The 26573-nt window shown below is 46.2% G+C and overlaps 2 protein-coding genes, 1 long non-coding RNA gene and 2 other non-coding genes across 5 annotated transcripts; 2 read left to right on the forward strand and 3 right to left on the reverse strand.

The window, feature by feature from the left end:
• Window positions 1–92: 92 nt before the first annotated feature.
• Window positions 93–14192, reverse strand: KCTD2 (potassium channel tetramerization domain containing 2). The gene is made up of 6 exons (XM_032456864.1): window positions 13806–14192; window positions 12127–12235; window positions 10192–10283; window positions 5725–5820; window positions 3711–3836; window positions 93–2934 (listed from the first exon to the last, which is right to left on the reverse strand). Exons 1-6 carry the CDS (start codon window positions 14142–14144, stop codon window positions 2905–2907), a joined length of 792 nt encoding a protein of 263 aa, XP_032312755.1. The 5' UTR covers window positions 14145–14192; the 3' UTR covers window positions 93–2904.
• A 156-nt stretch (window positions 14193–14348) lies between these two features.
• ATP5PD (ATP synthase peripheral stalk subunit d) lies at window positions 14349–18869 on the forward strand. Its single transcript, XM_006176483.3, has 6 exons — window positions 14349–14467; window positions 15974–16104; window positions 16389–16485; window positions 17449–17520; window positions 18459–18521; window positions 18668–18869. Exons 2-6 carry the CDS (start codon window positions 15983–15985, stop codon window positions 18797–18799), a joined length of 486 nt encoding a protein of 161 aa, XP_006176545.1. The 5' UTR covers window positions 14349–14467; window positions 15974–15982; the 3' UTR covers window positions 18800–18869.
• Window positions 18870–20747: 1878 nt separating this feature from the next.
• Window positions 20748–26563, reverse strand: LOC106728643. The gene is made up of 3 exons (XR_001364901.2): window positions 26409–26563; window positions 21567–21690; window positions 20748–21045 (listed from the first exon to the last, which is right to left on the reverse strand). It is a non-coding gene; the product is annotated as an uncharacterized LOC106728643 (long non-coding RNA).
• Window positions 25537–25609, reverse strand: TRNAR-CCU. The gene has a single exon. It is a non-coding gene; the product is annotated as a tRNA-Arg (tRNA).
• On the forward strand, window positions 26139–26211 carry TRNAR-UCG. Its single transcript has one exon. It is a non-coding gene; the product is annotated as a tRNA-Arg (tRNA).
• Window positions 26564–26573: the final 10 nt, after the last annotated feature.

Here is a 26573-nt window from a genome sequence, read left to right on the forward strand (position 1 = left end):
ATTCATCTCCTGAGAACAGCTGAAGAATCATCACTAGTTAAGTGACAGCAGAAACCAAGGAGGCTGCTGTACTAGAAAACATACACCAAAGGTTTCAAGATTTCAGAATTTTGTTTCATCTCTTTATTGACAGGAAAAAAAAAAGGGTCACAGCATTTCAGACTTTAACACACAAACGGTCAACAAAGGGCACGCACAAGTGACAGGCATGGTCCCTAAGGTCTGGATCAAAGGCCACGCTGGAGGGTGCGGGTGACTTCTCAGCCCTATTCCCTCAGCATCTGTCTGTCCTTGCCTCCTCTGCACCCCACTGACACCCCTGAGATCAGTAACAACGGTGCAGAGACGGAGTCACGCCAGAGGAGGCTGGGCCCCGCCTCACTGCCAAGAAAGAGCAGGCTCTGAGGAAAAGACAGATGCGTGTTACTGTGTCATCACTTAGGAGATGCCAGGCCGCTCCACAGGCCTGGCCTGCACTGCCTGTGGCCTCGGACCTGGGCAGACAGTGAGGCAGGGAGATGCTCTGCACGTGGCTGCACTGGGCAGCTGGGAAGTGTGGGTCACTGGTCACGGGATACCCCCAAGCCAGTGGCCAGACCTCTCTCTGGAGCTATCAGCCAGACTCTCCTGGAGGGAAAAGGCTTCCAAGAAAAAACACCAACTTGGTTCACAACGGGCTTGGGTACAATACTTTTCCAGAAGCCTTAAGAAACAAATCCTCCTCAGATTTCTGGAGCACTGGAACAACTGAAACCGTCGTCGGGTTGCCATGAGGAGGGGAGCCTGGTGAAAGAAGCCCTCTAGGAGAGCAGAGAGACCGCCCGAGTCTCAGAGCGCTCAGGAAGGGGCTCACAGTCTTTCCACAGGGCCCACTGTGGACCTCTGAGAAACGCACTGGAGCTCATAGTGCATTCTGGTGGCTGGCCCACGGCTGCCCTGCAGCCCTCCTGGCTCCTCCCCACTGGCGTGGACCAGAGGATGAGTATAAGGCGAACCCCAGGAAAGCAGATCTGACTGGGCACGAGGTCCCGGATGAAGCTGCTTTCCCTCCTTTCAGTCTGATGTTACTTACTCAAATTGGCCAAAAAGCACCTCACCCATCATCCTCCGTGCTGCTCTGGTCAGAGCAGCTTTTCCTTGACACACTCAAAACTTTTCTTTTTTCCTGAAAGATGACAGAATGGATGCCGGGCACCTTTCTGAAGGGGCAACTGCTTTTTTCCTAGGTAGAGGTGCCTCTAACATCACAGCTGTAGAAGTCCTGGGCACCGGCCGGACTGCAGGGCCGACACGCACCTTCACACTGGTGCGCGGGCGCCCTGTGCACACGTTTCTCTCCTGCTCCGCACACAGAGGATTAAGGTCAGTGTGAGACCCCTGGAGAGGAGCTATGTCATCTGGGCAGGAGTAGGTCGTAGGCTCAAAAGACAATTGGCACAGTCGACAGTCATTTCCAAAAAACTATGACCCCAGACCCACTGAGTGAGCAGCTGAGCTGTGGAGCAGAGAGAATGAACCTCAGCTCCCAAGGTGCCCAGGAGCCATGGGCTTGAGGGGGCATTTATGGATGGAGCAACCCCCAGGGGCACTGTCCCCTGCTCCAGACCACTGGCCACACTATGAAAGTCATCTGGGGAAAAATAAGGATCCTCTGGCCCCTTGGCATTCCATGACTGCTCACCCAGACGCAAAAGCCCAGAGAGCAGGTCCAGTTCTGAGGAGGCTTTGCTCCTTGGCACTCCACAGAAAGAAGTGACGGTGAGGGCTGGGGTCAGAGATGCAGGCATCCTCAGGTCGCCCAGCAAACGCACACACACTGCGGGGGATGGTGTGGGGTCACTGACACTGTGGTGACGCAGGCCTGCCAAGGTTAGAAGTCAGGAAGACACACAAACAAATGTCACGCTTCCAGTCAAGGCCATTTCCAAGGGACGATCACAGAAATGACAACACTTTTGGATACTACAACATAACATATTTGGCAACTTTCAAAGAAACAGCCGTCCCTACCCCAAGCCATCAACAGAGGGTCCTAAGTCCCTTTATCCTCGGCCGAGTTTAAAAAGTCAGGGAAGGAAGATGGGCCAATGGAGGGCAAGAAAAGGCTGCAGAAGCAGTTACACCGATGACCTAAAGCTCCTGTCTGCCTGCCTGCCTGATTCAGTGCAGGATGCTGCCTGCCTCGAACCTCTTCTCAGGGAGAAAGCAAGCCATCTGGAGGGTCCAGGCTGCTGGAGACAAATGAGGCAAAGCTGAACATGGTAGCAGCTGGGTGCCCTGAATCCAGAGCTGCCACCCCCAATCTCCAACCACAACCAAGGACACCCCATCCTCCCCCTCCTCAAGGAGGCTTTGCTCATAGGAATGTGGAGTACTCTGGCAACTGTATCCTTTATCCAAACCTCAGTTCAACCAACTGAAGCTAGAATCCTTTGCATCTGCTGCATTACTTGGGGGTGCACAGGAGGGAAAAGATGGTGTTACAAAGCGGCTGCAACATTCAACGTGGCACACTCAGGTGAAAACATGGCTCTTTTGTCCACTCCAGCCTCCTTGAAGTACAGCATGTGCAAGGAGCTGGGCCTTCCTCTTCCCCTCTCCCAGATCCCCAGAAGGGCTCCAACTGGGAACCCAACCCAGCTGCTCTTGTAAAGATTTGTTATAACACTGGCTAAGAAAACAAAAGCAGGTTTCTGAAAAGGTATTCTGCAGCCAGAAGCTGCGTGTCTTCAGGTTCCTGTGGGTGGGGGTGGGATTCCTTTGGTTTTGACCAGAACACTTCTCCACTGGGGAGGCCAGGCTCAGCTTTGCTTCGCAGTAGCTCGGTTACTGTACAGGAGCGAGATTTAACTTCACAGAGGTGCTCTGCTGCGTTGCTCTCTTGACAATTTAGGATTCTGGAGTTTACATCCGAGATCCTCTCTCCTGAAGAATCTGGAAGGGGAAGGTGGGGGAGAGGCCTAAGACCCTGGATGCAGACCGTGTTTAGGCTGGGGTTGCTTACCAGACTGCTGAGAGAACAGAAAGAGATTCAGAGCTGCTTTCCACTGGACCCCACCGAGCAGCACAACAATCCCTGTTACCCCAGGAAGCAGGGCAACCTCCCCTGAAGCACTTCAGTTGCAAAAAACTCTTGCTGAAAGTGGCTGGGCCTGAAGTTTATGTGCTGCTGGACCACTTCGCCCATGCTAAAGGACACGGTTCAAGCTCATCGCATACTGATGATTTGGAAGCATGTGTGGGTGTGTGTGTATGAGGGAGCACCATGGAAGAAGAAGAGGTAACAGTGTACAGAAATTTTCCAGTAACTTAAGGGAGCAAGGGGGGAGTCACAAAGGTAACCAAGTATCTTTTCTCTTGAGATAGCAAAAAAAGAGAACAATTTCAAAAAATAAAGGCAAAATACTTTCTGATTTTCAGTTTCAGAATCCTCACCTTATAGTAGTTAGCGGCCATAAGCTTTTCTGTTTCATTGATTTGACAGGGGCTGGGACGAGACTGCCCTATTTCAGTTCACGTGTCCTAAGTGAAAACCTGTCATTGCTCCAAAAATCCCGAATTCAAGTGCAACAGTCAAAAGGCCAAAATGAAGGGGAAATGTAAAGCTGGCTTGAAAAGGAAAGGGAAGAAACAGCGAGCAAAAGTTCAGGCAAGGCCCGTGCAGGGGCTGGGAACAGAGTCGGAGACAAAATTCAGGCGAAGTGACTTACCTTTGCCTTTTCGCTCGGCTCTATGACGATACCATTGGTAGAATTATTTAGTTCTCTGGAGACAACACAGAGGAATTCTGCCTGGTCCTCATTTCCATAGTTATAGGAAGATCCAATGCTGATTAGCTGATAAAACGAGAATATGGTGAACACACAAATGGTGTCTTAAAATACTAAAGTGCCAGACAACCAAGCCCTCCTCCTGACTGAAATTTGTAGTTTTGCTTCTCAAAGGATGAAGAAGTCTCCGGACCCTTCACAGCCTTGGGGGATAACAGGATCCCACTCACTCATCAGGGTGTCGTGGACAAGGTTTCCCCGAAGAAGAAAAGTGTGAGTTCTGGACCTGTCTCCCTTGCCCAGGCACTTGAAACAAGGCTAAAGGCAGCAGCCAGGATTACCACGATCACCTTCTCTCAGGCAAACGCTGAGGGGAAACAGAATGTTTCTGTGAATGAAAATGGACACCTGTTTCTGCCAGAACACCTACACAGAGCTGGCTCATCTTTAGGCAGAAGTCCTAGCCAGGGGGCCAGCACTCGGGAGGCTCTGGGAAGCACCAAGCGAGTCCCTGAAGAGCTACCATAGGTCAAATGCTGCTGGTACTTCTAATCTTTTTGGAGAATTGAATTCAAGATCTCGTCTAAGTAGGAAATCCACAAGCAGAAGGAGACTCTGAGCTGGAGAGTGAGGTCATCCGGCAGGTCTGTAAGGCCTCACGTCGGGAGACCACGAGCGAGTTGCCCTATGACCGGGCTGCGGACACCTCAGCCTTCCTGCGCCTTAACTTCCTCATCCATGTAATGGAGTCAGTGGGAGCACACCGTGTCCTCCCACAGGACGTTCATAAGTTGAAAAAAAATTAAAAATAAAAAGTTATTCATCAGTTTCACAAAGAATACTTAAAGTTTTTAAAATATCCTTTGCTTAAAACTTTGCACCAGGGAAAATACTTCTGGAGTGGAAGCATGGCAGCATTTTGCAGCCGACACCTGAACAAGAACTGGGCCGACACGAACAGAGCTGATTCTGTGTGGAATCATCCAGTGTCGGCTCTGAAGACAGAGAAACCTGTCTGTTTATCTGTAACATAATACTGTGAGCACAGAGAGCAACTTTTATTTAAGAAGGTAAGCTCATGGTGACAGTTCAACTGACCTCTTCAACTCTACATAAAAACAGGCGTGATTCACTCAATTTATAAGACAGTCACCCTGTTCATGCTCAGCCTCCCCATGTCTTGAAGACAACAGATGAACAATTCTGCCATCTAATGGAAGAAAGCAGTAAAATCCTGCTCTCAGACCCTTTGTTCTGATGCCTCGATCGTGAGCATAAAGATGAAGAACAGAAATCGACTGACAGGAAATGACCACGGCTGAGCCTTTCACATCGCACCTGCGCACAGCGCTCTGTGTGGAGGGCAGTGCACGCGCTCAGGATGGCGCGGCGCTGACCCGGGGTAAGCAAAGGGAGGGCTGCTGCTGAACTCGAGTCTTCTTTACGTGCTTATTCTAGGATGTGTCAACAGAGCACTTCTGGAAGGAATACCTCTGAGGAGGGGAGAGAAAAATCCCAGAGAGGCACTTTCAAGCCTAAACAAGCTGGCTGGCAACCTCTGGGCACAACTGAGTCAAAATTCTGGCTACGAAGCTGTTCTCAGTTCTCCCCACTCACCACGTCCAACTGTGCAAAGAATCACATGGGGTGGTTCTCTTTTCCCTTTTTTTTCTTTTGGGTGTCGGGGAGGTCATTAGGTCTGCTTATTTATTATTAGTTTTTGTTTGTTTGTTTTTGATGGCAGACTGGGGATTGAACCCAGGACCTCGTGTGTGCTAAGCACATGCTCTCCCACTTGAGCTATACCCTCGCCCCTCTTTGCTCCCGTTTTTGAAGAGGATCACACCCAGCCCTACCCAACTCCTAGCATGATTAACTGGCTACAGATGATGACTTGGAAGAGTGTGGACTCCTAGGCTGACACACAGGGCTGCTACCACTTAAGAAACATTACCTGTTCAAATTTCCAACCATCAGACATCGTGGACACCATCTGCGTGAGCTCCTCTTCTTGGCACTGCAGGACCCTGTACACGTGCTTCACGGGGCCCTGCGACAACCACAGAAAGACTGTGAAGAACGATTTTCAAGGACACAACGGTTTGCAGCTGCCTCAGTGAAGCTCTTCAAGAGAACAGACACTGGAAAGGAGTTTCACATTTTTTTTCCCTTGGCAGCCACCCACTGTCCCCTTTACAAGCAGCTGTCGTTTTTCAATAAAAACTTATCCAAGGAAACAAAGAAAATAAAGGGTCCAAAAACATGAATCAGTAGGTAAAATAATCTTGCACTTCAGAGGGATGAATCATGCGAGAAATTTCCTAAAGTAGAAAGTAAGAGTAAAATTACTTAGGACACGAAAGTCACATTTTGTCCTGAAGTCATTATAGGAGACACACATGCTGGAAATGCAGACCATATTTTGGTTTATTCGGGGTGATACCTTATTATGGGAATGATACAGTAAATTGGGGTCCCATAATGTACAACTTTTCAAGCTATTTACCTTCTCCTGGTGTTACCTGGAAGTCAAAGTGTTTCTGTGTTACACGGTAATACTCCTACTACAGAAGTATAGTATGATAAAAAACAAACATTTGGCCTTTGTCCCTGGTTCCTGGCACAGAGCTCCCAAATCCTTTGGAGTCTCTTGAGTGACAGCAGTGTCTTTTGTTTGTTAATGAGCTGGTCACCAGAAAGAGCAAGCCTGTGATTAAAGGGTTAGAACTTTCAGCCCCACCAGAGGGGCTGGAAACTGAGTTCCATCACCAAAGGCCAATGATATAATCAACCTTTCCTACCTAACGAAAAATCCTTAAAAACCCCTAAGTGACGGGGTTCAGGGAGCTTCCAAGTTGACAAACACATCCATGTGCTGTGTGGGTGGTGCGTGGCGAATGCTAACTACACAGACGGAGGCTCCTGCCCTCAGGACTCATTAGGACCTCACCCTATGTATCCCTTCATCTGGCCGTTCATTTGCATCTTTCATAATCAACTATATTAGCAGGTGTAGCATTTCCTGAGTTCTATGAGTTATTCTGGTAAATTACTGAATGTGAAGGGGGCACTGTGGGAACCCTTGAATTTGCAGGCAAGTTGGACAGAAGAGCAAGTAACCTGGGGACCTAGGACTTGTGACTGGCGTCTAAAGTTAGGGCATCTTTGGGACAGAGCCCTGAGACCTGAGCAGTCTGACGCTGATTCTGGGTGGTCAGTGTCAGAAGAGGATTGATCTCTTGGTCACCCAGTTGGTATCAGAGATTCAGAGAGACGTCATTTGCTGGCCAGACTCAACTCTCTAGAACATAAGCCAGAATCCAAAAGGCTGAGCAACCAAAATGGGTGCCCCAAAGCTTTATCACTAAGGCCCCTACACTTTACCCACAGGAGAAGCCCTCAAACCTGTGATGTAGCCCACAGGGGACGAGAAGCCAGTCACGAGAGGGTGGGGGTGGCTGGGGAGGCACACTCGCCAGATGGAGGCTCCCATTCACAGGACAACTGCAGGCTCATGGGGGGACTCAGTGTTCAGCGATCTGGGGCCACTCAGTGTTGGGTCCAACAGCCGCACATCCACCGCCCATCTCAAAGGGCATGTGGCACAAACAGCAACCCAGGTTCATAACAGTGATGCCCGGTCATGGAGAGAAGAGTCAGTTATGCTCAATACGATTTTAAGAAAATACAGGCTATTTCTTCAAGAATGATGAAAATTTTGCATTTTTTCAATAGGGCAAGTTGGCTTCAGCTTTCTGAAAAACTAGTTTTAGAGCAACTTGAGAAATACGGGATGAATAAAAACAGCTACTGATTACTGAGTGCTACAAGCCCCAAGGGTGACACCCTTCTCCTCTAATCTTCAGGGCAGTCCCGGAAGGCAGGTGCTGGCTTCCTTCTACACGTGGGACACGTCGGACACTGGTGTTCAGAGCACAGTGTCTTGTGCAAACTGTACAGCAATTAAGTGGACTGGCTAGGACTTGAGCCCAGGTCTGCCTGACAACACTATGTTTTTTCTTCTATACTTTGTCCTTCTAAACGTGGTACAGCTATTATCAAACAAGGTACTAAGGTTAAAAAAAAAAAAAAACTCCTTCCATATAAAACAGCACAGGACAAATCTGACGATTTCAATTACTCTAACCATGTGTTTCAGAAACAACCAGGTGTTCTGTATTATCAGATACAGAGCATCACAAAAGACCTGAGAGCGGCCACTGCTGTCAAAGCCCCAGGTATTTAAGATAACTGCACTGCCTCTCTTTTAGCTTTCTCTTCCAAAGTAAACCACTGGTGCTCTCAAATGCACCAAGATTAATCACCTAGCCAAAAGGTATTACCAGAGTAGCAGAATGGTGGAAACCATCTGAAAGAGATGTGAAGGCACTGAAAAAAGGTGTGGTAGATGCTCCATATCTTGGGCTTCACCGGAATGTCCGCCAGGTGTGCCTCCTTTCAGTGCAGACATGTTAGAGGAGACAATGTGCTTGAAGGGACAGTCACGGAAATCCATGCTCAGCCTTACAGCCACGTGGGACAAAGGCAAAAGAGGACATCCCTGAACAACATCAAATCCAATGCCCAGAGTTTCACTAAATAAAGAGGACAGATGGAAAGATCAATTAACATCAAAAGGGGCTTGACATTCCTAGAGTAAAAAAGCTTCCAACTGGGTATAAATCCACCAGCCTCAGAATCCAGAGGCTTAATTAACTTAATTGCTGTCATCAAACAGAAACCTTACAATGCTCTCAAGGAACTAGCTATGGCAAAAAGCTGAGTGTTCAGGTACCATGATTTGAATGATTTCAAATTATATAATCTATGGTACCACCAAAATTTATACTAAGCAATCAAAAGTTTTTTTTTTTTTGGAATGTGGAAAACTGAGGATAAGGCTAGGTTTTCAGAATATCTAGGCTATTACGTATCAGTAATAGTGACAGATGTCATGAGATGGCAAAGAGACTGGTGACACTAGATTATATTTCGTAACATAATCTGCAAACTAACCACAAATTCATCTTTGAACATTAAAAAGGAGGCTTTCAGCCACTGACCAGATGGAAGAGAACTAAATAAGTCCTTCTCTCCACCTTTGCAAAGTGCTGGAGATAAGACAACTAAGAGAGTTAATTTTTAATCACAGGTGTCAGATATTTATCCAGATAATTTCATTCAGAGCCAAAAAGTTTTGATACATGAAGTCTAACACAGGAAGGGCAAGGAATTACTTTTTGCTTTTGAAAAGAAACATATTGCCTTCTTCTTATTTGCAGGAAAATTCTACACTGCATTAGATTAGATCTCAAGAAAGCATCCACCACCAGCATCTGATAAGAGGTCCTTCAAGCTAGAGTTCCACTCTGCCCCCCCTTAACTGCAGCTAAACTTTCTTACAATAAAGCCTAACTACATGAAAGAGTGTTTTTCCTGCTTGACCTTAAGCTTCTTGAGGGCATGGACCTTCTTCTATCAGTCACAGAATCACAGGGGCCTAACAGAAGCTACTGGGGCCACTTACTTAAGACACAGGATGGGTGGTGTGACATGAAATAAGCTAAGTGTGCTTTACTGCCTTCCCTTCTCAAGCTAGGTGGCAATTTTTTTTTTTTCAAAACCAGAATACTTATTGCATGACTAATCATTGTTTTCTTTTGTTTTTTGCTTTTCTTAAATTTTTTTTTTATTTTTTGGAGGGAAGGTAATTAAGGTTTAGTTATTTATTTTTCGGAGGAGGTACTGGGAATTGAACCCAAGATCTTGTGCATGCTAAGCATTCACTCTACCACTTGAGCTGTACCTTCAACCCTTAGATGGCAAATTCTGTGTTTGATTTTTGTTACTGTATCTACTCGGTTAACATAAAAATCTAGACTCTATAATAAAAAGAGAAGCTTGGCATTATTTTCTTAGAAGCATGATTCATACATAAGCTGCTTCTGCGGTCTCTGCCATGAGACTGGTTTTAAGCAGCACTCAGGAGCTGGATGTAACATGGTCACACTCTAAAGGCTGGTCCTAACAGAGAAGCCAAAAGGCGGAAGCAAGACCTCTTCTGGCCTCCGTGTGGGCATCTCCCAGACAGACTCTTTGTTGGAAAGAACAGGCTTTGAACCTAAACTACTGTGGCTCCTCCCACTGCCGGCTGGCGAGCAGCCACAACCTCCTGTTCTTCTAAAGGGACAAGGGGCTGTTTCATTTTCCATGTGATTTTCTTCTTCTCTTATTTCCTTGTTCTGAACGAGTCTGGCGGAGTATCGCTGGCTGTCTGGCAGGCAGGCAGGCAGTGTTCCACACAGCCCTCTGCGTTAAGGGGAGAGGCAGGGCTCTCGCCCAACACATCACCCACTTCAAATCACACCCAGACGCGTGGACAAAGAGAGGCTCTTGAGATACTTTCCCCTGAACCCATCACCTGTGAAGTTCTGTTCTCGTTGTCCCGTATCCTTTCCTTAACCAGTCGCACAAGAGATGCGATGTTGTAAAACTCGGCTTCTTCCAGCACACCTAAAATGGGAACCAACATGCAGTCAGATGTGTGCCAGTTCCCCTAACACAGCAGGAAGAGGCTGGAGTTGACAGGCTTGCTAACAAGCTACATTTTTTCAAATGTAAGTCTAGTCTGTCTCTTTTCAGCCCGGGAAACTTTCTTTGCTGTTTGGTGTGTTACCCATGACCTTTTTCCCAACGTGAGTGAGTGAAGCACAAAGGTCTGCTCTGCTTACCCCGTTATATCCCTGCAGCTTCCCACCTGGCACCTTCCCCCCAGCTCTCCCTGCACCTGTCCATTAGCTGCAGGACACCTTTACCAGGTGTCACTTAGTCCCTGGAACTAGCCCCTTTAGACAACTCTTGAGCTTGCAATTTTTACCCAGTTTGTCCTAAAAATGACCAAAAGGGTGCGTATGTGTGTGCAAAATTTATGAGAACCAAATACACTAAGATGCTGATGATGTGAACAGTATAAAAGGCAGTCACTGAAAGAATCCCACGCTAAACAAAAATCAACCAATCCTGAGACAGGACAACTAGATGGGGTGTGGGATCCTGTACCAGGGAAAAAATCTGCTATAAAGACCTTTATTGGAACAATTGACAAAATCAGAATACAAGCTACACAGTATTTATCAATATTAAATTTCTGGAATTTGATAACTATACTGTGGTTACATGAGAGAATGCCCTTGTTCTTGGAAAATATACACTGAAGCATTAAGGGATGAAGTCTGTAATCTAGTCTCAAATAGTCCAGAAATGAAAACTGCGGAAAGGGGAGAGGAAGAATAGGGGGGAGGAGGAGGAGGAGAGAGGATAAATGAATGACAATGCAAATGTGACCAAAAAATGTTAAAAATTGGTGAACCTGTGTAAAATGAGTTCTTTGTACTATTCTTGCCCTTTTCTCTAAGTTTGAAATTATTTCAAAATAATTTTTTTTTAAATGGCATTAGAAAAGATGCATAACAGTCCTATTTTCAAGAAACAAGACTACCCATGAGTTGGTAATTGTTGAAGCTGGATGCTGGGTGAATGGAATTTATTGTACTAATCCCATTACTTTGTATGCATTTGAAATGTCAAAAAAGGTGGGGGGGCATTAAAATTGGGGGGAGGTGATTCTTCTTTTGACTGGTTGAAACAGCAGTGTTCTGCAGCCACTTCATTAACTAGCACAGCCATTACAGCTTTCTTATACAGAGTTAAAGCTCCCAGATCAGGGTGTCCTGGATTTAGGGACAGGACCCATTCAATCTTCAACTGAATGCCTCAATGAGACCACGATAGCCTTTCAGAAAGATGTCTAGACCCACTGACGTCCAAATGCCCTACAAACCAAAAAGATGAGTCAACTAACGATGCACCTGACAATGGGCTGGACGATGAATTAGGTCAGCTGCAAAAATTTACAAGGAAGCATGAGACCAGTCCTACAAGAAATGAGGCCAAGCCTTTATTATTTTTCTTACAGCTGCAAGTTCAAACTAAAATTGAAAGGATAAATAACTATGTGTCAGAGATTTGCTGCTCCAGGCTGTAGACATTCACTGCTAGTAATAACTAAATGTAAAAAGGGATCCTGACAATTCTGCAGGTTCAGAGAAAACTCTGGAGGCTATTTCCAAAACTGAGTTCTCTTCCTTCTCATGAAGGGGGCTGAAGAGGGCCCAATGGGGCTCCTTCTAGACCCCCTCAGACCAGACTAGGTAAGTGGAGGCTCCCTACTTACTTTCATAAACCTTTGCTACATTTGCACATGAGCTGGATGAAAAGCTTAAAACTCAAATCTGTGAAACAGATTTTAAAGACTGGACCTGAACTTTGAAAATGCCCATGCAAGCACTGTTCTTACCTTCTTCTGCCAACTCCTTCGTGATGATGAGTTTCCCATGGCGGAGGTAGTTGAGGATAGGACCGAAGTAGGTGGGGTCCCTGTCAATCAGATAGGCCCCTGTCTCGTCCTGCCAACCAAACATAAGGGTATCACTGCTGAGCTTTCAGACTAAATCAGGGCAGCATTTCAAACTCTGTCACAATTCACCAGTGAGAGGGCAAGTTTTGCTAGATGTTTATAACAAACTATTGGCAAGAGGGCCACCTTTAGGTATCTTGTACTTTAAGATCATTTCAGGGAGGGTGACAAATGTACATCTAGGTGGTAACTTGAACTTCTAAAGTCTTTACTTGGACACAATTACCAACATTCTTCTTTTGGGATGTTCGTCTTAAAGAAACGGAGGAAGAAAATGCCATAGTTGCATGATCTAAATTTTTGCTTGAGATGGACATTCTGACTCCTCTATTGTCCCCAAATCACATTCCTAATTCTAAGAAAACCTCTGTTTAGTTGGCAATGCTCTTGAGCTCAGGGCCAACTTCAGTGGGAGTCTGCACTAGCAGCTGTAATTCACACACCCCAGCTCTGTGCTCAAAGGAAGCTTGGCACTGCCAGGACTTGGCTCTGAGCAGTTTTAATCCTACTCATCTTTACAGTAAAGGGAACAAGAAGAAACTGGCTTCAACTGCAACAAGGAAGATTTAGGATAGATAAAAATAATTTCTTTTTAAGCAAGGGTTTTGGAAACTCTTTACAGTTAGGGCAGGACAGGTTTATTACAGGAAAGGTAGATGAATAAATAGAATTGACCAATGTTTACCCACCCCCAATTCTGTTGCAAGGTAACAGCTGAGTGCTATACGGGATATAATGTGGTGTAAGCAATGGTCAGTGCCTCTAAGCTGGAAACTAAAAGATGAATGTGTAAAGTTAAAAAAAAAAATTCAAGCAACAGCTCAAACTGGAAATGGGTTAAGTGTCTTGTCACCTCTCAACTCTTTGGTTAGCAGCCATGCATCCTGCCCAAGGGCACTTTTGGGTCTTCATTTTCTCTGGTCTTAACGGGTCAGCTTAGGTTTGCACCGGCAAATGATAACCTATTTCCAAGGAATGTACTGGATCTCAAATACAAACCTAAAACAGTGACAGTTACCAGATATGAGCTCAGGGACCAGGAGCGCAGGAAAAGAAGTGTGATACCATGAGAAGCACTTCCTGCAGCTGTCAAAGCCGTCATCAGACCCAGGCTTTCACCCAACTTGGCAAAGCGGTCCGAGAAGAACTCTGAGAAAGCTACAAAGATGTCTTAGCTCACCCTGACCCAGTTCTGGATGCATCTGGCACAGGAGGTGAGGGGCTGACAAGGAGCCAGGGAAAAACTCATCCAGACCCGAGGGGCTGGGATGACAGACGCAGAGAGGAACACGAAGAAGAGGTGTGGAGTGCGTTTTCGAGGGTGAGGGTGGGCAAGGAAGCCGCTGAGAACGAAGGGCGGGGTCAGAGAGAGAGCCTTGGTGAGCCTGAGGATGGGGGAGAATAGCCCCCAGAGTTCGTCTGGAGGGGAAAGAGGAGGAGGAGGGGGCCCTAGCCCGCGGTGCCCGCCGGTGAGAAGCGTGTCGCAGGAATCTGGGGGAAAAGCCTAGGAGGAAGTAGGGGGTCCGAAGGCCGGGGGCGCGCCCAAGGGCGGGGCGCACCTTGTCTGAGTCCAGCTCCGGGTCCTCCTGGCAGCAGAGGCGGCAGAGAAAAGACTTGGGCTCCCGGCCTAGCGTCTGCCTGGTGGTCACGAAGTAGGTGCCGCCCACGTTCAGCCGGACCCAGCGGGCAGCCCCACCGCCCCCTGCCCGCTCGGGCGGTCCGGGACCCGGCTCCAGCGGCTGCGCGGTGGCGGTGGGCGGGCGGCTGTGCCCGCGGAGCGTGGGGCCAGCGGGGCGAGGGCTCGGGGGACCGCGGCCTGGGCCGCCCCCTTCGCCTAGCCCGCTCCCGCCACCCCCTCCCAGCCCCGCCATCGCCGGGTCCAGCTGCAGCTCCGCCATCTTGGGCCGCCGCCGCCGCCGCTGCCCGCGCGCCGCCGGGCCGGCCCATCTCTCGGCAGGGAGAGCCGGGCCAGCCCATCGGCGGGGGTGGGGCCTGGGGGGGAGGGACGGGAGCGCCCCCAACCAGAGCACGGGGACCCGCGCGGTGGAGGCGCTGCACCGCCTTCGGAGGAGGGATTTCCGGAACCAGTCCTTGTCTCTATTGGCTGACCTGCGAAACAGGGCCCGCCCCCTTGGCTTTGAGGTTGGCTGAGGGGAGGCTTTCCGGTGACCCACTTCCGTTCCTCACTGCTGTGGACTGTCTGCAGCCGGGGTCGGTGAAGGTGAGTAGGGTTTGGGGCCTTGGGCTTGATTCCAGCGGGTTCCTCCGCTCTGCCGCCTCCAAATCTCGCCCTGACCTTTGTCGCTCCCGTTTTGAGGACGTCTGTCCCTGTGGGTGTAGCTGCTGCTCCGCGCTCCCTTCCTCTCCTCTTCCCCGAACTTGAGGTCGCAGGAGCCAGTCAGTGACGCCTCATCTGACTTAGGTGCTTCCACTAACCTTGTCTCGTCCAGTTCACCTCCAGCGCTGGCGACTTCAGTAGTCCGGTTTGGAGGCCGGGAGAACATTGCTGAGTGACACCCAGCAGGCTGGAGGGCTGCACTCTCCCCTCCTCCTGAGGGTTCCAGCATTCGAGCATGTGGAGTTCTTGAGTTTCTCAAGCGCAGGATTCATTTACCCACTCAACAAATGTTTATTGAGCATCTATGTGCAAGATCTGTTCTGGGCCCTGGGGATTCAGCAATAAATAAAAGACAATATCCCTTCATTTATGAAGCCCACCTGCTACTGGTGCTTGGAGAAACCTCTATAAGGACACATTTCTCTGGTGTACGTAAGTCACCTGCTCCTCACCTCTACTCCCGGAAACGTAAGCTATCCAGAGAGTGAAAGGAAACGGCAGGTGTTGGACAAGTGTCATTTTTAAGAGCCTGGGGAAGATTTCTTCCATCTCCCATGTGATCCACCCTATAGCTTGTGAATACCTTAGACATTTCAGCCTTTTTCCTGATGTCAGACCCTGATCTTCCTTTAAGTTTATTTTCCCATATTCTGTCTTGGGTTTTTTTTTTTTTTCAATGTAATCACTTTCCATCTTCTCTCACATTCACATATGTATTGAATAACTCTTTGAAGGGTATTACTAGTATACTCAGGGTATCTGCTAATGTAGGGGATAATCAGACATGAATACGGAGGTGCAGATGTATTATCAATCTAATAGGTAGGAGGTGGAGAAGCCTTTTAAGTTAGTATAAGATTGTAGAGCAAATTGATATGCACAATTACATGTGATTTTTTAATCGCCTTCTTAGGTAAGTAGGGCTTTTATCCCCACTTTTCAGATGAAGAAATTTTGGTCGAGAGTCTGCTTTATTTAACTAAGTTTTGCTGAAATGTGGGTATGTGTCAGGTTCTGTGCACTGGAGTATCAGTGAATAAAATTCAAACTGAGTGGAACTGTATTTAAATTTTTAGCTTGTATATAATGCATGAATATTACTTCAGCAATATTTCCAAAGGTATATAGAGTGCAAACACTGGAGAACTGGGCTTTTAAGGATGAGTTAGGAGTTGGGGAATAAAGGGAGGAGAGAATATACTTATATGCCAAGTTACACACCTTGAATTTGAAAAGCTAAACTGTCTTCCTTTTCTGATTTAGTAATCCTAATTCCTTTAGTTGACAAATATATCCACTCATATGATGCTGATCTATTTCTTAAAGACTTGTGTGTTTCTAAGATGCCCTCCAAGAGCCCTGTTTTGATCTGACCTGTTTATTTTCCAGGATCGCAAGATGGCTGGCCGGAAGCTTGCTCTAAAAGCCATTGACTGGGTAGCTTTTGGGGAGATCATACCCCGAAACCAGAAGGCCATTGCTAACTCCCTGAAATCTTGGAATGAGACCCTCACCTCCAGGTCAGTACCTTGCTGAGAAGGATCCTTTTAACTTGTCACTTACTGTGGAAACAAAATGTGCTTTGGAATTACAGATGAATTTCTGGTGCTCTTCTGATAGAAATTATAAAAACCCAGATGCATTTTCCAAATGAAAGTAATTTTTTTTTGCATACCTATGATTTCCCTGCTGGAGAAGAGTGTGATGATAGCTCCAGGCCTTAGGAATAAGGAACAGAGCATTACTGTGTGAATTTTCCATTGCTCATGGAATAATCTTCACTTTTGCTTTTCCACGTGAGCAGGCTGGCTGCACTACCTGAAAATCCACCTGCTATCGACTGGGCTTACTACAGGGCCAATGTGGCAAAGGCTGGCTTGGTAGATGACTTTGAGAAGAAGGTGAGACTTCAGGCAACTGTAAAGCACTGGTCTTGTAACATGGCCATAGGTGGGGACAGAACGGTGGATAATTATACATGCAGGATGACAGTGAGGAAAGAAGGATGGTAGTACCACTCAGATCCCAAAGGAAACTCAGGAGAGATGGGTGTGGCCAAAGGTCTTGTGATGACAAATTTAAATGGTAAATAGGTGCAGAGAATTCTGGGTCTATGCGCGCGGCAGGTTTCTTATCCAAAGGAACAGCACGGTAGAGCCTTAACCTGGGAGCCTGAGGCTGTCAAGTGGGATGTTTCTGCCCAACTCTGCCTGAGTTCCTCTGTAGCTACCCACCTGTCTCCTTTTAGAACAAACTAACATCTTCTTACCCTTTTACTGTTTTTCTCTTTTTCTCTGCTGTCTTTGTTTACTGTCCCTTACAGCTGTGATCTCTCATCCACCTATCTTCTGATGTTAAATTTCAACATCCAAAGTTTATTTGTTCATTCAGCAGATCCTTATTTATCGAGGGCCCACTCTGTGCCAGGTGCAGGGCTAAGTGCTGGGGCTGTAATGCTAAGCCGTCTTCTAAGGTGACCATCTCTCCTCCATTTCCATTGTGAAAACGTGACTTCTGCCAGTCAGTCCCCTAGGGTTTCATTTAAAAGAGAAATCAGAATTTCTTTAGAACTTAAGGGTTCTTTGGAGTCATCAAGTCCAGCTGTCCTTTGCCCTCAGGCAAAGAAATGGAAGCTCACTAATAAAGAATTGTCCAAGGTCTCCAGTTAGTTAGTGAAAGGGCAGAGAAGCACTTTGAGCTCCCGTTGGCAGTCTAAGACTGTCCACTGCAACTCCCTAGATGCACGCTGGTTTCCTCTTGGGGTGGAGACTGTTTTTATATGATCTGTTACAATTAGCAGCTTTGAGCCCTTTTGGGGGGCTCCTGGTTGTATTAACAACAACTCACTGTCCCTGTGTTTGTAGTTTAAGGCCCTGAAGGTTCCTGTGCCAGAGGATAAGTATACTGCCCAGGTGGATGCTGAAGAAAAAGAAGATGTAAGTAGTTGAACTTCTTATTTACTCTAAAATTCCCTCAGTTCCTGACAGCTCTGTTTTTACCACTAGTAAGGTTAAGGTAGAACGAATTAAAAGGATCAATAAAAAGGAATGAACTATTGATAAACACTGTTAACATGGACGAACCTCAGAATAACTATGTGAGTGAAAGAAACCAGCAAAGGAGTACACACAGTGTGATTCTATGTCTGTAAAATTGTAGGAAATGCAACTAAATCTCATCAGTAGTTGGTGACCGCACATCAGTAGTTGCCTTGGGGTGGGGGTGATCAGTATTTCACTGTCTTTGCTGTGGTGGTGGTTTCACAGATGGATACATAGATCAGACTTACCAAGCAGCACTCTTGAAATATGTGCATCTTATTGTATGGCAGTTACATGTCAACAAAGCTGTTAAAAAACAATCAAAAAGTCAGAACTGGGTAGGAGAATTGTGTAAGGCAGTAGTCAGATACCTGTTTGCTTGAAAGTCCTGAAGGTCAGACACTGGAACTGCGGTGACGCCACCAAAGAGGGCGGTCGCGTGGCTTGTCCCGACCATTCAGTAGGCCTCTGTGACACAGGCATTTTGTAGATTGCGTCGGGGAATCACTTGCTGAAGAGCCTGGTCCTGCCATCTGCAGCTGGTTCTCCTGTGTGGGCTTCTTTGTGGGCTGGAGGGGGAGCTGTAGTTTCCCTTGCAGGGCAAGCTCCCCGCCTTAGTCGGGGAGCCACGTGCTCTCCGCAGCCAGCGGGAAAGCGTGGACGGGCTCTGGGGCTCCTCGGGTCTTGGAACCCTCAGGGTCAGGATGGTACAGCTTGGTTTCAAACAGAATTTTTCAGGTGGAGCAGTGGCAACGAGGTGAGGAGGAGAGCTATGGAGCCTCTTGCAGGCCTATCAAACTCAAAGCAAACTGAATTTCTCCCTTCTCTTAAAGGTGAAAAGTTGTGCTGAGTTTGTGTCTCTCTCAAAGACCAGGATTGAGGAATATGAGAAGGAGGTAAGGATGAGCCTGTCATAGTTGCCTTTAACATGTCTTCTCTCTTTCACGGCCACGCGTCTTTCACCGAGTGGCAGTAACCTGCTTGGATGCTTCTCTGCGTCTCTGCAGCCCCATCTATCTTAACACATTTCCCCTCTTTCCAGCTGGAGAAGATGAAGAACATAATTCCATTTGATCAGATGACCATTGAGGACTTGAATGAAGTCTTCCCAGAAACCAAGTTAGACAAGAAGAAGTACCCCTACTGGCCTCACAAGCCAATTGAGAACTTATAAACTTGAGTCTGGGAGAGAGCTCTGGCCCTCCAATTATAAACTCTGGACATTAAAAATAATTACATAGTGCTGTGTGTGTCTGCTCCTTTGTAGTTGAGAGAGTTAAAACTCTGAGGCGACCTCACTGGAAGTGGTCTTTTTGTTAGAATGGAAAGGTGAGCCTACAGGCGTGTGCTGGTCCCATAGGAGCCAATTACTGAGCCCCTGGGGCTGCTGAAATCTTCCTAAGTAACAGTAGGGCTGATGACGTTGTATTTTCCTGGAATAGGATAAAGAGGAATCATCGTCTGATTCCCTTGAACTTTCTCTTTGCTTTCAAGCCACTGATTCTAGGGAGTGCTTCCTCCTTCGTGTCCTTGAGTAAGTTACAGGAGTAGATGGTCCAGATTGCAGGTGTTACAGCAGGCTGAGTGGCAGTAGGGATCTACTTTTCTGTGCTTCAGTCCTTCAGTATAAATGTGGTATAAAAGGGAATTTTGTCACAAAGTTAAAACCTCTTACAGCTTTGGTTATGAACATAGGAAATTACTTTAATTCCACTGTCTCATTAAAAAGAAATCCTACATATTTATTATAGTTACCAGGACTCCTGAGCAATGCCAGGAAATAGAGGTGCTTTAAAGAGAGAGGAGGTGGTGGAGAAAGTTCTGTTGGCCTTGAAGTCAGGGGACCTGGTATGCCTACCACTTATGCCCTTGACCGCTTGATTTCTGGTTCTAGACTAATTGTTTACCATCTTGGGGCTTTCCTTTTCTCATTTACAAACATCAGGATGGTGATGAGAATTAAATGAGAGAACCTGGGGCGAGTCTAGGTAAAAAGGTGGTATGGCACATGCAGGACTTGATACGGCTTAAATCCTATAGGAAGAACCTTACAGGGGAAGGGTGACACGCACAGGCCAATAACTGACGCTTCTGCCAGAGACTGCAGGTGGAATTTACTGGAGAAGGTCAACAGTGACTGGTAACACTCGAGAAAGTATTGTAGCCCTAAAGGACATAAGCAGAGGAGAGCCTGGCACCAGCACCCCTAATTTGTAGGGGCAGGGGCCAGGTTGAAGGTCAAATCTAACTGAGGGGCAAGGCGTGTTCCGCTTACAGCTGCTTTAGTCATAACATAATCCATGGTGTTCAGCGGTAGCTGTGCCAGAAGGCCTTTAATTCCTAAAACAGAAAAACGAGTACCAAATGTTCCCTCCCCCCCAGGCTGTGAATCAATGAACTGGCACCGAGTCATCCAGCTGAGGATCTAAGGATTCAGTGAAAACACGAGAAATCTAAGAAAAAGCCACTGAGTTTGCTTTTGGAGTGTGGTTAGAACCCATGTTCAAGGGAAGAGCACTTGAGGGAGAGCCTTTGGAAGACATACTGAAGAGACAAAGTGAAAAACAACATGCTCTCGGGTCCAAGGCATTTAGAAGGGATTGGGGCACTTTGAAGCTTTATATCCTGGACTGTTTGAAGTTTTTGCATTGAGCATGCATTAAAGATAATCACTAGTAAAAGAGAGTTATGCTTTTCAAATCACTAGAGAGAGAAAAAAAGGCACATCCTATATGTTAAAAGTTAAAGACAGAAATCAGCAAAACCAGAAGTAGCATAAGTACAGAACTGGACACTTAGGATGATTTTGAATCACTAAAGACCCCTATTAGAAGGCAAACTTCAAACTGAGTCAACTCAAAATCCAACTACAAGCTGTCCATCCTCTTAAGAAAAAAAAAGGTTAAAAAAGAATAGATTGGATGTATACAAAGGTCCCAACTCCATCCTCTAAACACTAGCATTGAAGGAAAAAAAGTACTCATTTATCCTGCCTTAATTTAAACAACTGTGTTTCAGGATAAACTAACAGACCTAGTTAATGAGAGGAAGTTCTTTACAAACTATTCCAGCTAATAAGCATGGAAAGAAAAGTAACATTAGAAAAATTACTATTTTTTTAAACATTTTTTTTATTGAGTTATAGTCATTTTACAATGTGTCAAATTCCAGCGTAGAGCACAATTTTTCAGTTATACATGAACATACATATATTCATTGTCACATTTTTTTGAAAAATTACTATTTTGTAACCTCTAACGAAATATAGTTGATCCTGAACATGTTTGAACTGTGTGGGTCCATTTATATGCGGGTTTTTTTCAGTAAGTACACGTACTACAGGACTACAGCATCCGAGGTTGACTGAACCCAAGCTTGGTTGAATCTGTGGGTGTGGAACCACTGATGTGGGAGCGCCAGCTGTAAAGTTATACTCAGATTATTCAGCTGTGAGGAGAGTCGGCAGCCCTAACCCCCAAGTTGTTCAAGGGTCAACTGTAGTTTATTCAAACGAGGATTGTTAGTGGATGAAACTGTTTCACATGAAAGTTTGGTGAGGAACTTGACAGCGATCAGGCTGTCGCCCCCTGATGCCAAGCCCATGTTACGTAACTTCTCACATCCTATATTAAATAAGCAGCACCATCTGAAACTATTTTGCCAAAAAGTTGAACCTGAACTTAATCGAGGCATTAAAACTAATTCTGGGGTAGGGTATAGTTCAGTGGTAGAATGCGTGCCTAGTATGCATGAAGTCCGGGGTTCAATCCCCCAGTACCTGCCTCAGAAGTAATAAACAGTTGAACCTAATTACACCGCCCCCCCCAATTTAAAAACACCGAAACTACTTCCAACTTAGAGGAAATATCCGGGATGGAGGAACAAGTTAAATGACATCATGAAGAAATCCAAAACGTGGGACATTTTACAGGAAAACTGACCTTTTCTTTTCCAACAAGTCAGTGGTGCGAGGCAGGATGGGAGGGGCAGCTTCAGGTTAAAAAGAGACCCAACATCCAAATCCTGTGCGTGGACCTTATTTGGATCCTGATTTGCACCAGTCAACTGTAAAAAGATATCAGGAGATGATTACTGATGTAGGGAGAAAACGATGTGCTGTCTGTGATTGTTTTAAAATACTTCAGAAAAAGAAAACGGTAGAAGGATTAATGGAGCAAACGCAACAGTCTTGGTAACTGATGGGTCTAGGTTGGTTCATTTACTATTCTCTGTTTTTGCGTATGTTTGAAAATTTTCATAGTAAGAATTTTTAAAGCATGGGCAAAGATGTAGATTTATAATATTACTATCTAGCAAAGTAGAATTTGAGGCAAAAATATGAAATGGGATGTAGTTCTTAATAAAGGGAACCGTCCATATACAAAAAATAATTGGAAACTTGTACTGAAAAAAATAGCATTAAAATACATAAAGCAAAATAAATTGCTAGAAACATAATTTGTAAAGATAAACACCTTCCTATTTTTGACATTTGCAAAACAAATGAGATTGTAGCAGACTATAAGGCTCATTTAACAGCTTATAGACCAAATTCTATGTCATACAAACAGAATAACTGGAAACTGATAAAATATTAGACTATAAAGAAAACTTCAAATTAAAAAAAGAATCTACATACATTGACTGATCCCAGAGCAAATATTACATAAAACTGACAATTAATAGTCAAAGTATAAACTACAATAATATAAAAGAATACAAAAATGCAGCCACTTGGAAATTGAAACTCCCTCTCCTGAATCTTGGATTAGTCTATGGCCATACCACCCAGAACGCACCTGATCTCGTCTCAATCTTAGATTAATGAGAAACCAAATACGTAATTACAGAATGCTTGGAAGGAAAAAAAACCGCACATTTCATACTAAAGCAAACTGATGGCATTAATTTGTGTCATATAAAACCATTTTATCACACAATACGTTGTGATTACAGAAAACTCAGAAGATATAGATAAGAAAAACAGAAAATACTGAAAAATAATAAATTGGGTTATAAATTAGTACTCTCATATTAAGTAGCATAAAAAGCTAAAAATAACTAGATCAGTGGAACAGAACAGAATGTTCAGAAAAAGTCCATACCATATTAGGATTAAGCACAGTTTACCCTTATACAACTGGTGTTTGAACTGAAGTTCAAAGTTCACTTTAACGCAGATTTTTTTGAATTGGAAACACTACAGAACTGCATGATCCGGCCTGGCTGAAGCGGAGGATTCGGAACCCACCTCGGATAAGGAGAGCTGACTGTGTTACAGGCAGATTTTCCGCTGCGCAGAGGGCCCGCGCCCCTAACCCCTCCCCTGCCCTGTTCAGGGGTCAACTGTATATGCATATAAGTATTTAGTATATAATCTGAGTAGCATTTTGAATCATTGAGGAAAGGCACTGATGATCTAAGTGTTTAAATATTTGTAAAACAGTAAGAACAGGTCCTTACTGCAACTTTACAGTTGCAGATTAAAAAACCCACAAGAAACCACAGGAAAAATAGTAGGTGAATATTTATATAATCTTCAGGTGAGAGAATTTTTCTAAGCATAACACCAAAGAAGAAACTAGAAATTATGATGAAAAAAAATGGACAGATTTGGGGCGAGGGGAATAAACTTGAGGACACTGCAGGCATCTCGGACTTGAGATAATCAGCCCTGAACTGATCCGCTTCCCTGTTGGTCCTGGGGTGTGGCACTATTGTTCCCCACATCCCGGGCACCATCTTGGGCTCCTCCTTGTCTCTTTCATCCCACGGCAGTCTGGAACCACGACCCACAGGTTCCATTTCCTGAACATCCGTTTTTACTTTCCTTGGTGTCTCGGTGTCCCTGCTGTTGCCTCTGTTCAGGTTTCGGTAATTTCCTCCCTGAGCATACTCTCCCCACGTGGTCTCCCTGTCTGTGCCCTCACCCACCCACCTCTAATCCATTCTTCACCGTGCTCCCAAGGGGATCTTTTCAAAACGCAAATATGGTTATTTTACTCCTCTGCTTAAAACCTTCTACTCACAAGGTCAAATGCAATTTCCTTACTCCAGGGTTCTCTCTTGGGACATTGTTCCTTCACCCCCATTATACCCATAGCAAAATGCTAAATGCCCATCTTTCTCCACCCTTACCATCAGACATTTGCTATCCCAGCTCCTCATCCTAGAAGTTTAGAAAGATCTAGAGGATTCTAGAAGATTCTTTGTTGAGTGCCAGCCCTTTATCTTAGTTATATTTCTATTTCCCAGAGTTTAGCACTGTGCATGGCATTTAGAAGAATCTTAATATGAATTCCTTCATGAATGAAGGAGAAGAAATGTAAGATGCAATTTGAGCTTTCAGGGGTTCACATCTGGCTAGGAGAGTCTCACATAAACCTCGATTAATGGAGCAAACTAGTGTCCTAGTAAACGGTGGTGATTGTGACATATAGAGCACACAATATGTTCCAGGCATTATTCTTATCACTTTACATAAATAGCATCTCATTTACTCCTCACAACAACACTATCAGGTAGGTAGTGTCAGCCAAGATATTAAAGAAGTCCTCTGAAGGTGACATTACCAGTGATACGTTTGCTGTTCTGTACCCAGAAGCCTTATCAGACTACTCAGCTGATAGTTTTCCATCACCCTCTTTATTTTGAGATCACTTTGTTTATTAGTTTGTTTGTTTACTATCTTCTCTCTCACTTGAATGTCAGCTCCACTGAAGCGGGGCCTGCAGGAGGGTTTTAGAGAGAACTGAGGCTGAAGGGAAGCGGAGGTGAAGGCCAGGCCCATGATGCTGCAGCCACGTGGCAGGGATTTGGGAGCCAGGACCACAGCTGAAAAGTAGCAACCATAAAACTTGGCGACTGGTTTAGAGCAGAGAGAACAGGAAGGATTCTGGATGACCCTGGAGAAGGGGGAGGAGGATTCTGTACTTCTAGTTCGCTTGCTATGTCTTTTTCAAAAGTACAAGGAACAGTGATTTTAAATTTTTTTTGAGCCAAGGGCTTATGAAAATCTGACGAACAATACGGCCTTTCACCAATTAAATACAGTAACCTGAAAGTGCACATACTGTGGGATACTCAACCTGGAAAGCCCACATATAGCTCCTCAGTAGCTAAGGGCTTCAATTTAAAAAATAATCACCTCTTGTTGCAACAGTACAATTGAAAAAAATTAAATATTTTACTAAAGGATAAATCATATACGTGTGTGTATATACGTACACACACACACACACACGGGGCAGTGTGAAAATTATAAACGTACTCTCTCCCATCATTCCTTTTTAAACACTCCTGGGATTACCCGATGTGAGCGTGCCATCTTTTTCCTCGCAGGACTCGGGCAGATACAAGAGATTGGCAGCTATTATCCCCACTGTCCAGTGCGCGTGCACACACGAGCTTCCTTGCACGGCTCCTCGTCTTAGCACAGGGCAGTGTGGTGGGTGCCGTCTCAGTGGGGACAGAGCCCCACAGCTGGACTGAGGGCAGGGAGGTGGGCAGCACCCCCACCTCGCCTGCCCATCTCCAGTGGGAGGCTCGGTGGGTAGCGAGGGGCAGGGGCTAATGTTTTGGCAGCTTTTAAGTTCATAGCGGTGGGCTCACACAGAACACGCTTGCTTCATTTGCACGTGGAGTTGTAGCTTGAAAAGCCCTTTTACAACGTGACTGTTTAGATACCAACCCAGAGAGTCAGCAAGAAGTGGGGCCCCGTTTGCCCTCATATCGGTTTATCTTTCAAAGCGTAGCCAGGCTTGATCAAAAAGATAGGGCAAATTAATTGCAACCGAAGTATCCACACACTCAAAAATGATCTTAAAGGGACAAAATGTGCCACAGCATTTTTGTACCCTGTAAGGGCAGGTAGAGAAAAAAAAGAAAAGGAAGTCATCAACCAAACCCCCTCACCCCAGATGGGACTCGAACCCACAATCCCTGGCTTAGGAGGCCAGTGCCTTATCCATTAGGCCACTGGGGCTTCACGCAAACGGCCCCCGACTACATGCCCCTTGAACTATGACGCCGTAAGGCTGCGTAATGACGTCAGCCGGAAGCTCTCAGGTGCAAAACCTGATTGGACACGAACCGTACCTACCCGCTCCAGGTGACGAGAACAGGTATGGGGACCAGGTCTCTCTGTTTCTAAAACGAGGGTAATGACTGGGATTCGGCTGCGGTATAGGAGTGCTACCCTGCTCTCAAGATTAAAACGTTTTAACCACGAAGGGACTCAAATCCTCAATCTTCTGATCCGAAGTCGGACGCCTTATTCTTTAGGAGACGCGCCCTCACCGCGAATTAGAAAGCAGCTGTATACTTATTTGATCACCTACAGCCGCACCGGCGTTGATGCCACCCGCAGGGACTGCACATTGGTTCTTCCTCCGTGACACATGGGTTGCACCCTATGGCCAAAAGCGCACACTCCTCTCTGGCTCCAGTAACCGGCGCCGCCACCTCCGAGGGGTCTGTACCTAACTGTCGCATTGCGGCCAACGGGGCGTTATGACCGCGTGGCCTAACGGATAAGGCGTCTGACTTCGGATCAGAAGATTGAGGGTTCGAGTCCCTTCGTGGTCGGCTTAGTTTTTGACAAGCATCTCTTGGCTTTGGCGGCTCGGGGCTCAGGCATCCTACTCCGCTTCGTTTGCGGGTTCATTCTGCTCTCACTGTTGTTTCCGTTCCCTGGCCCTTCCGGCCGCTCCGCACTCTCCTTCCGGGGAGCCAGCTCCACTCCGTGGAACTGCTCGCCGCCGGTGACTGTCCAGTCGCCTCACCTTGAACTCTTAACTTTTCGCGTAGCCCGGCAGGTGGACCCTCCAGTTGTTCTGCTGGCTTCCAGGGACCTGCACTCTGGGGATCCGCGGTCCCGCAGGCGGCGTGGCGGGGCTGTGTGAGGTCTGTGCGAATGCGGCTGCGCTTTACCATGGACCACGTGGCTG

Source organism: Camelus ferus, chromosome 16 (assembly GCF_009834535.1).
Source record: "Camelus ferus isolate YT-003-E chromosome 16, BCGSAC_Cfer_1.0, whole genome shotgun sequence".
NCBI classification, from domain to species: Eukaryota; Metazoa; Chordata; class Mammalia; order Artiodactyla; family Camelidae; genus Camelus; species Camelus ferus.

What these genes read in the sequence shown, in the direction of transcription:
- ATP5PD (XM_006176483.3), top strand. Translation starts at nt 15,983, where the DNA reads ATGGCTGGCCGGAAGCTTGCTCTAAAAGCCATTGACTGGGTAGCTTTT. An exon ending in AATGAGACCCTCACCTCCAG is followed by an intron (nt 16,105 to 16,388) that starts GTCAGTACCTTG and finishes CCACGTGAGCAG; the next exon opens with GCTGGCTGCACTACCTGAAA. An exon ending in ATGCTGAAGAAAAAGAAGAT is followed by an intron (nt 17,521 to 18,458) that starts GTAAGTAGTTGA and finishes CTTCTCTTAAAG; the next exon opens with GTGAAAAGTTGTGCTGAGTT.
- KCTD2 (XM_032456864.1), bottom strand. Translation starts at nt 14,144, where the DNA reads ATGGCGGAGCTGCAGCTGGACCCGGCGATGGCGGGGCTGGGAGGGGGT. An exon ending in ACGAGAACAGAACTTCACAG is followed by an intron (nt 5,821 to 10,191) that starts GTGATGGGTTCA and finishes TGGTTGTCGCAG; the next exon opens with GGCCCCGTGAAGCACGTGTA. An exon ending in ATGGTTGGAAATTTGAACAG is followed by an intron (nt 3,837 to 5,724) that starts GTAATGTTTCTT and finishes TCGTTTTATCAG; the next exon opens with CTAATCAGCATTGGATCTTC.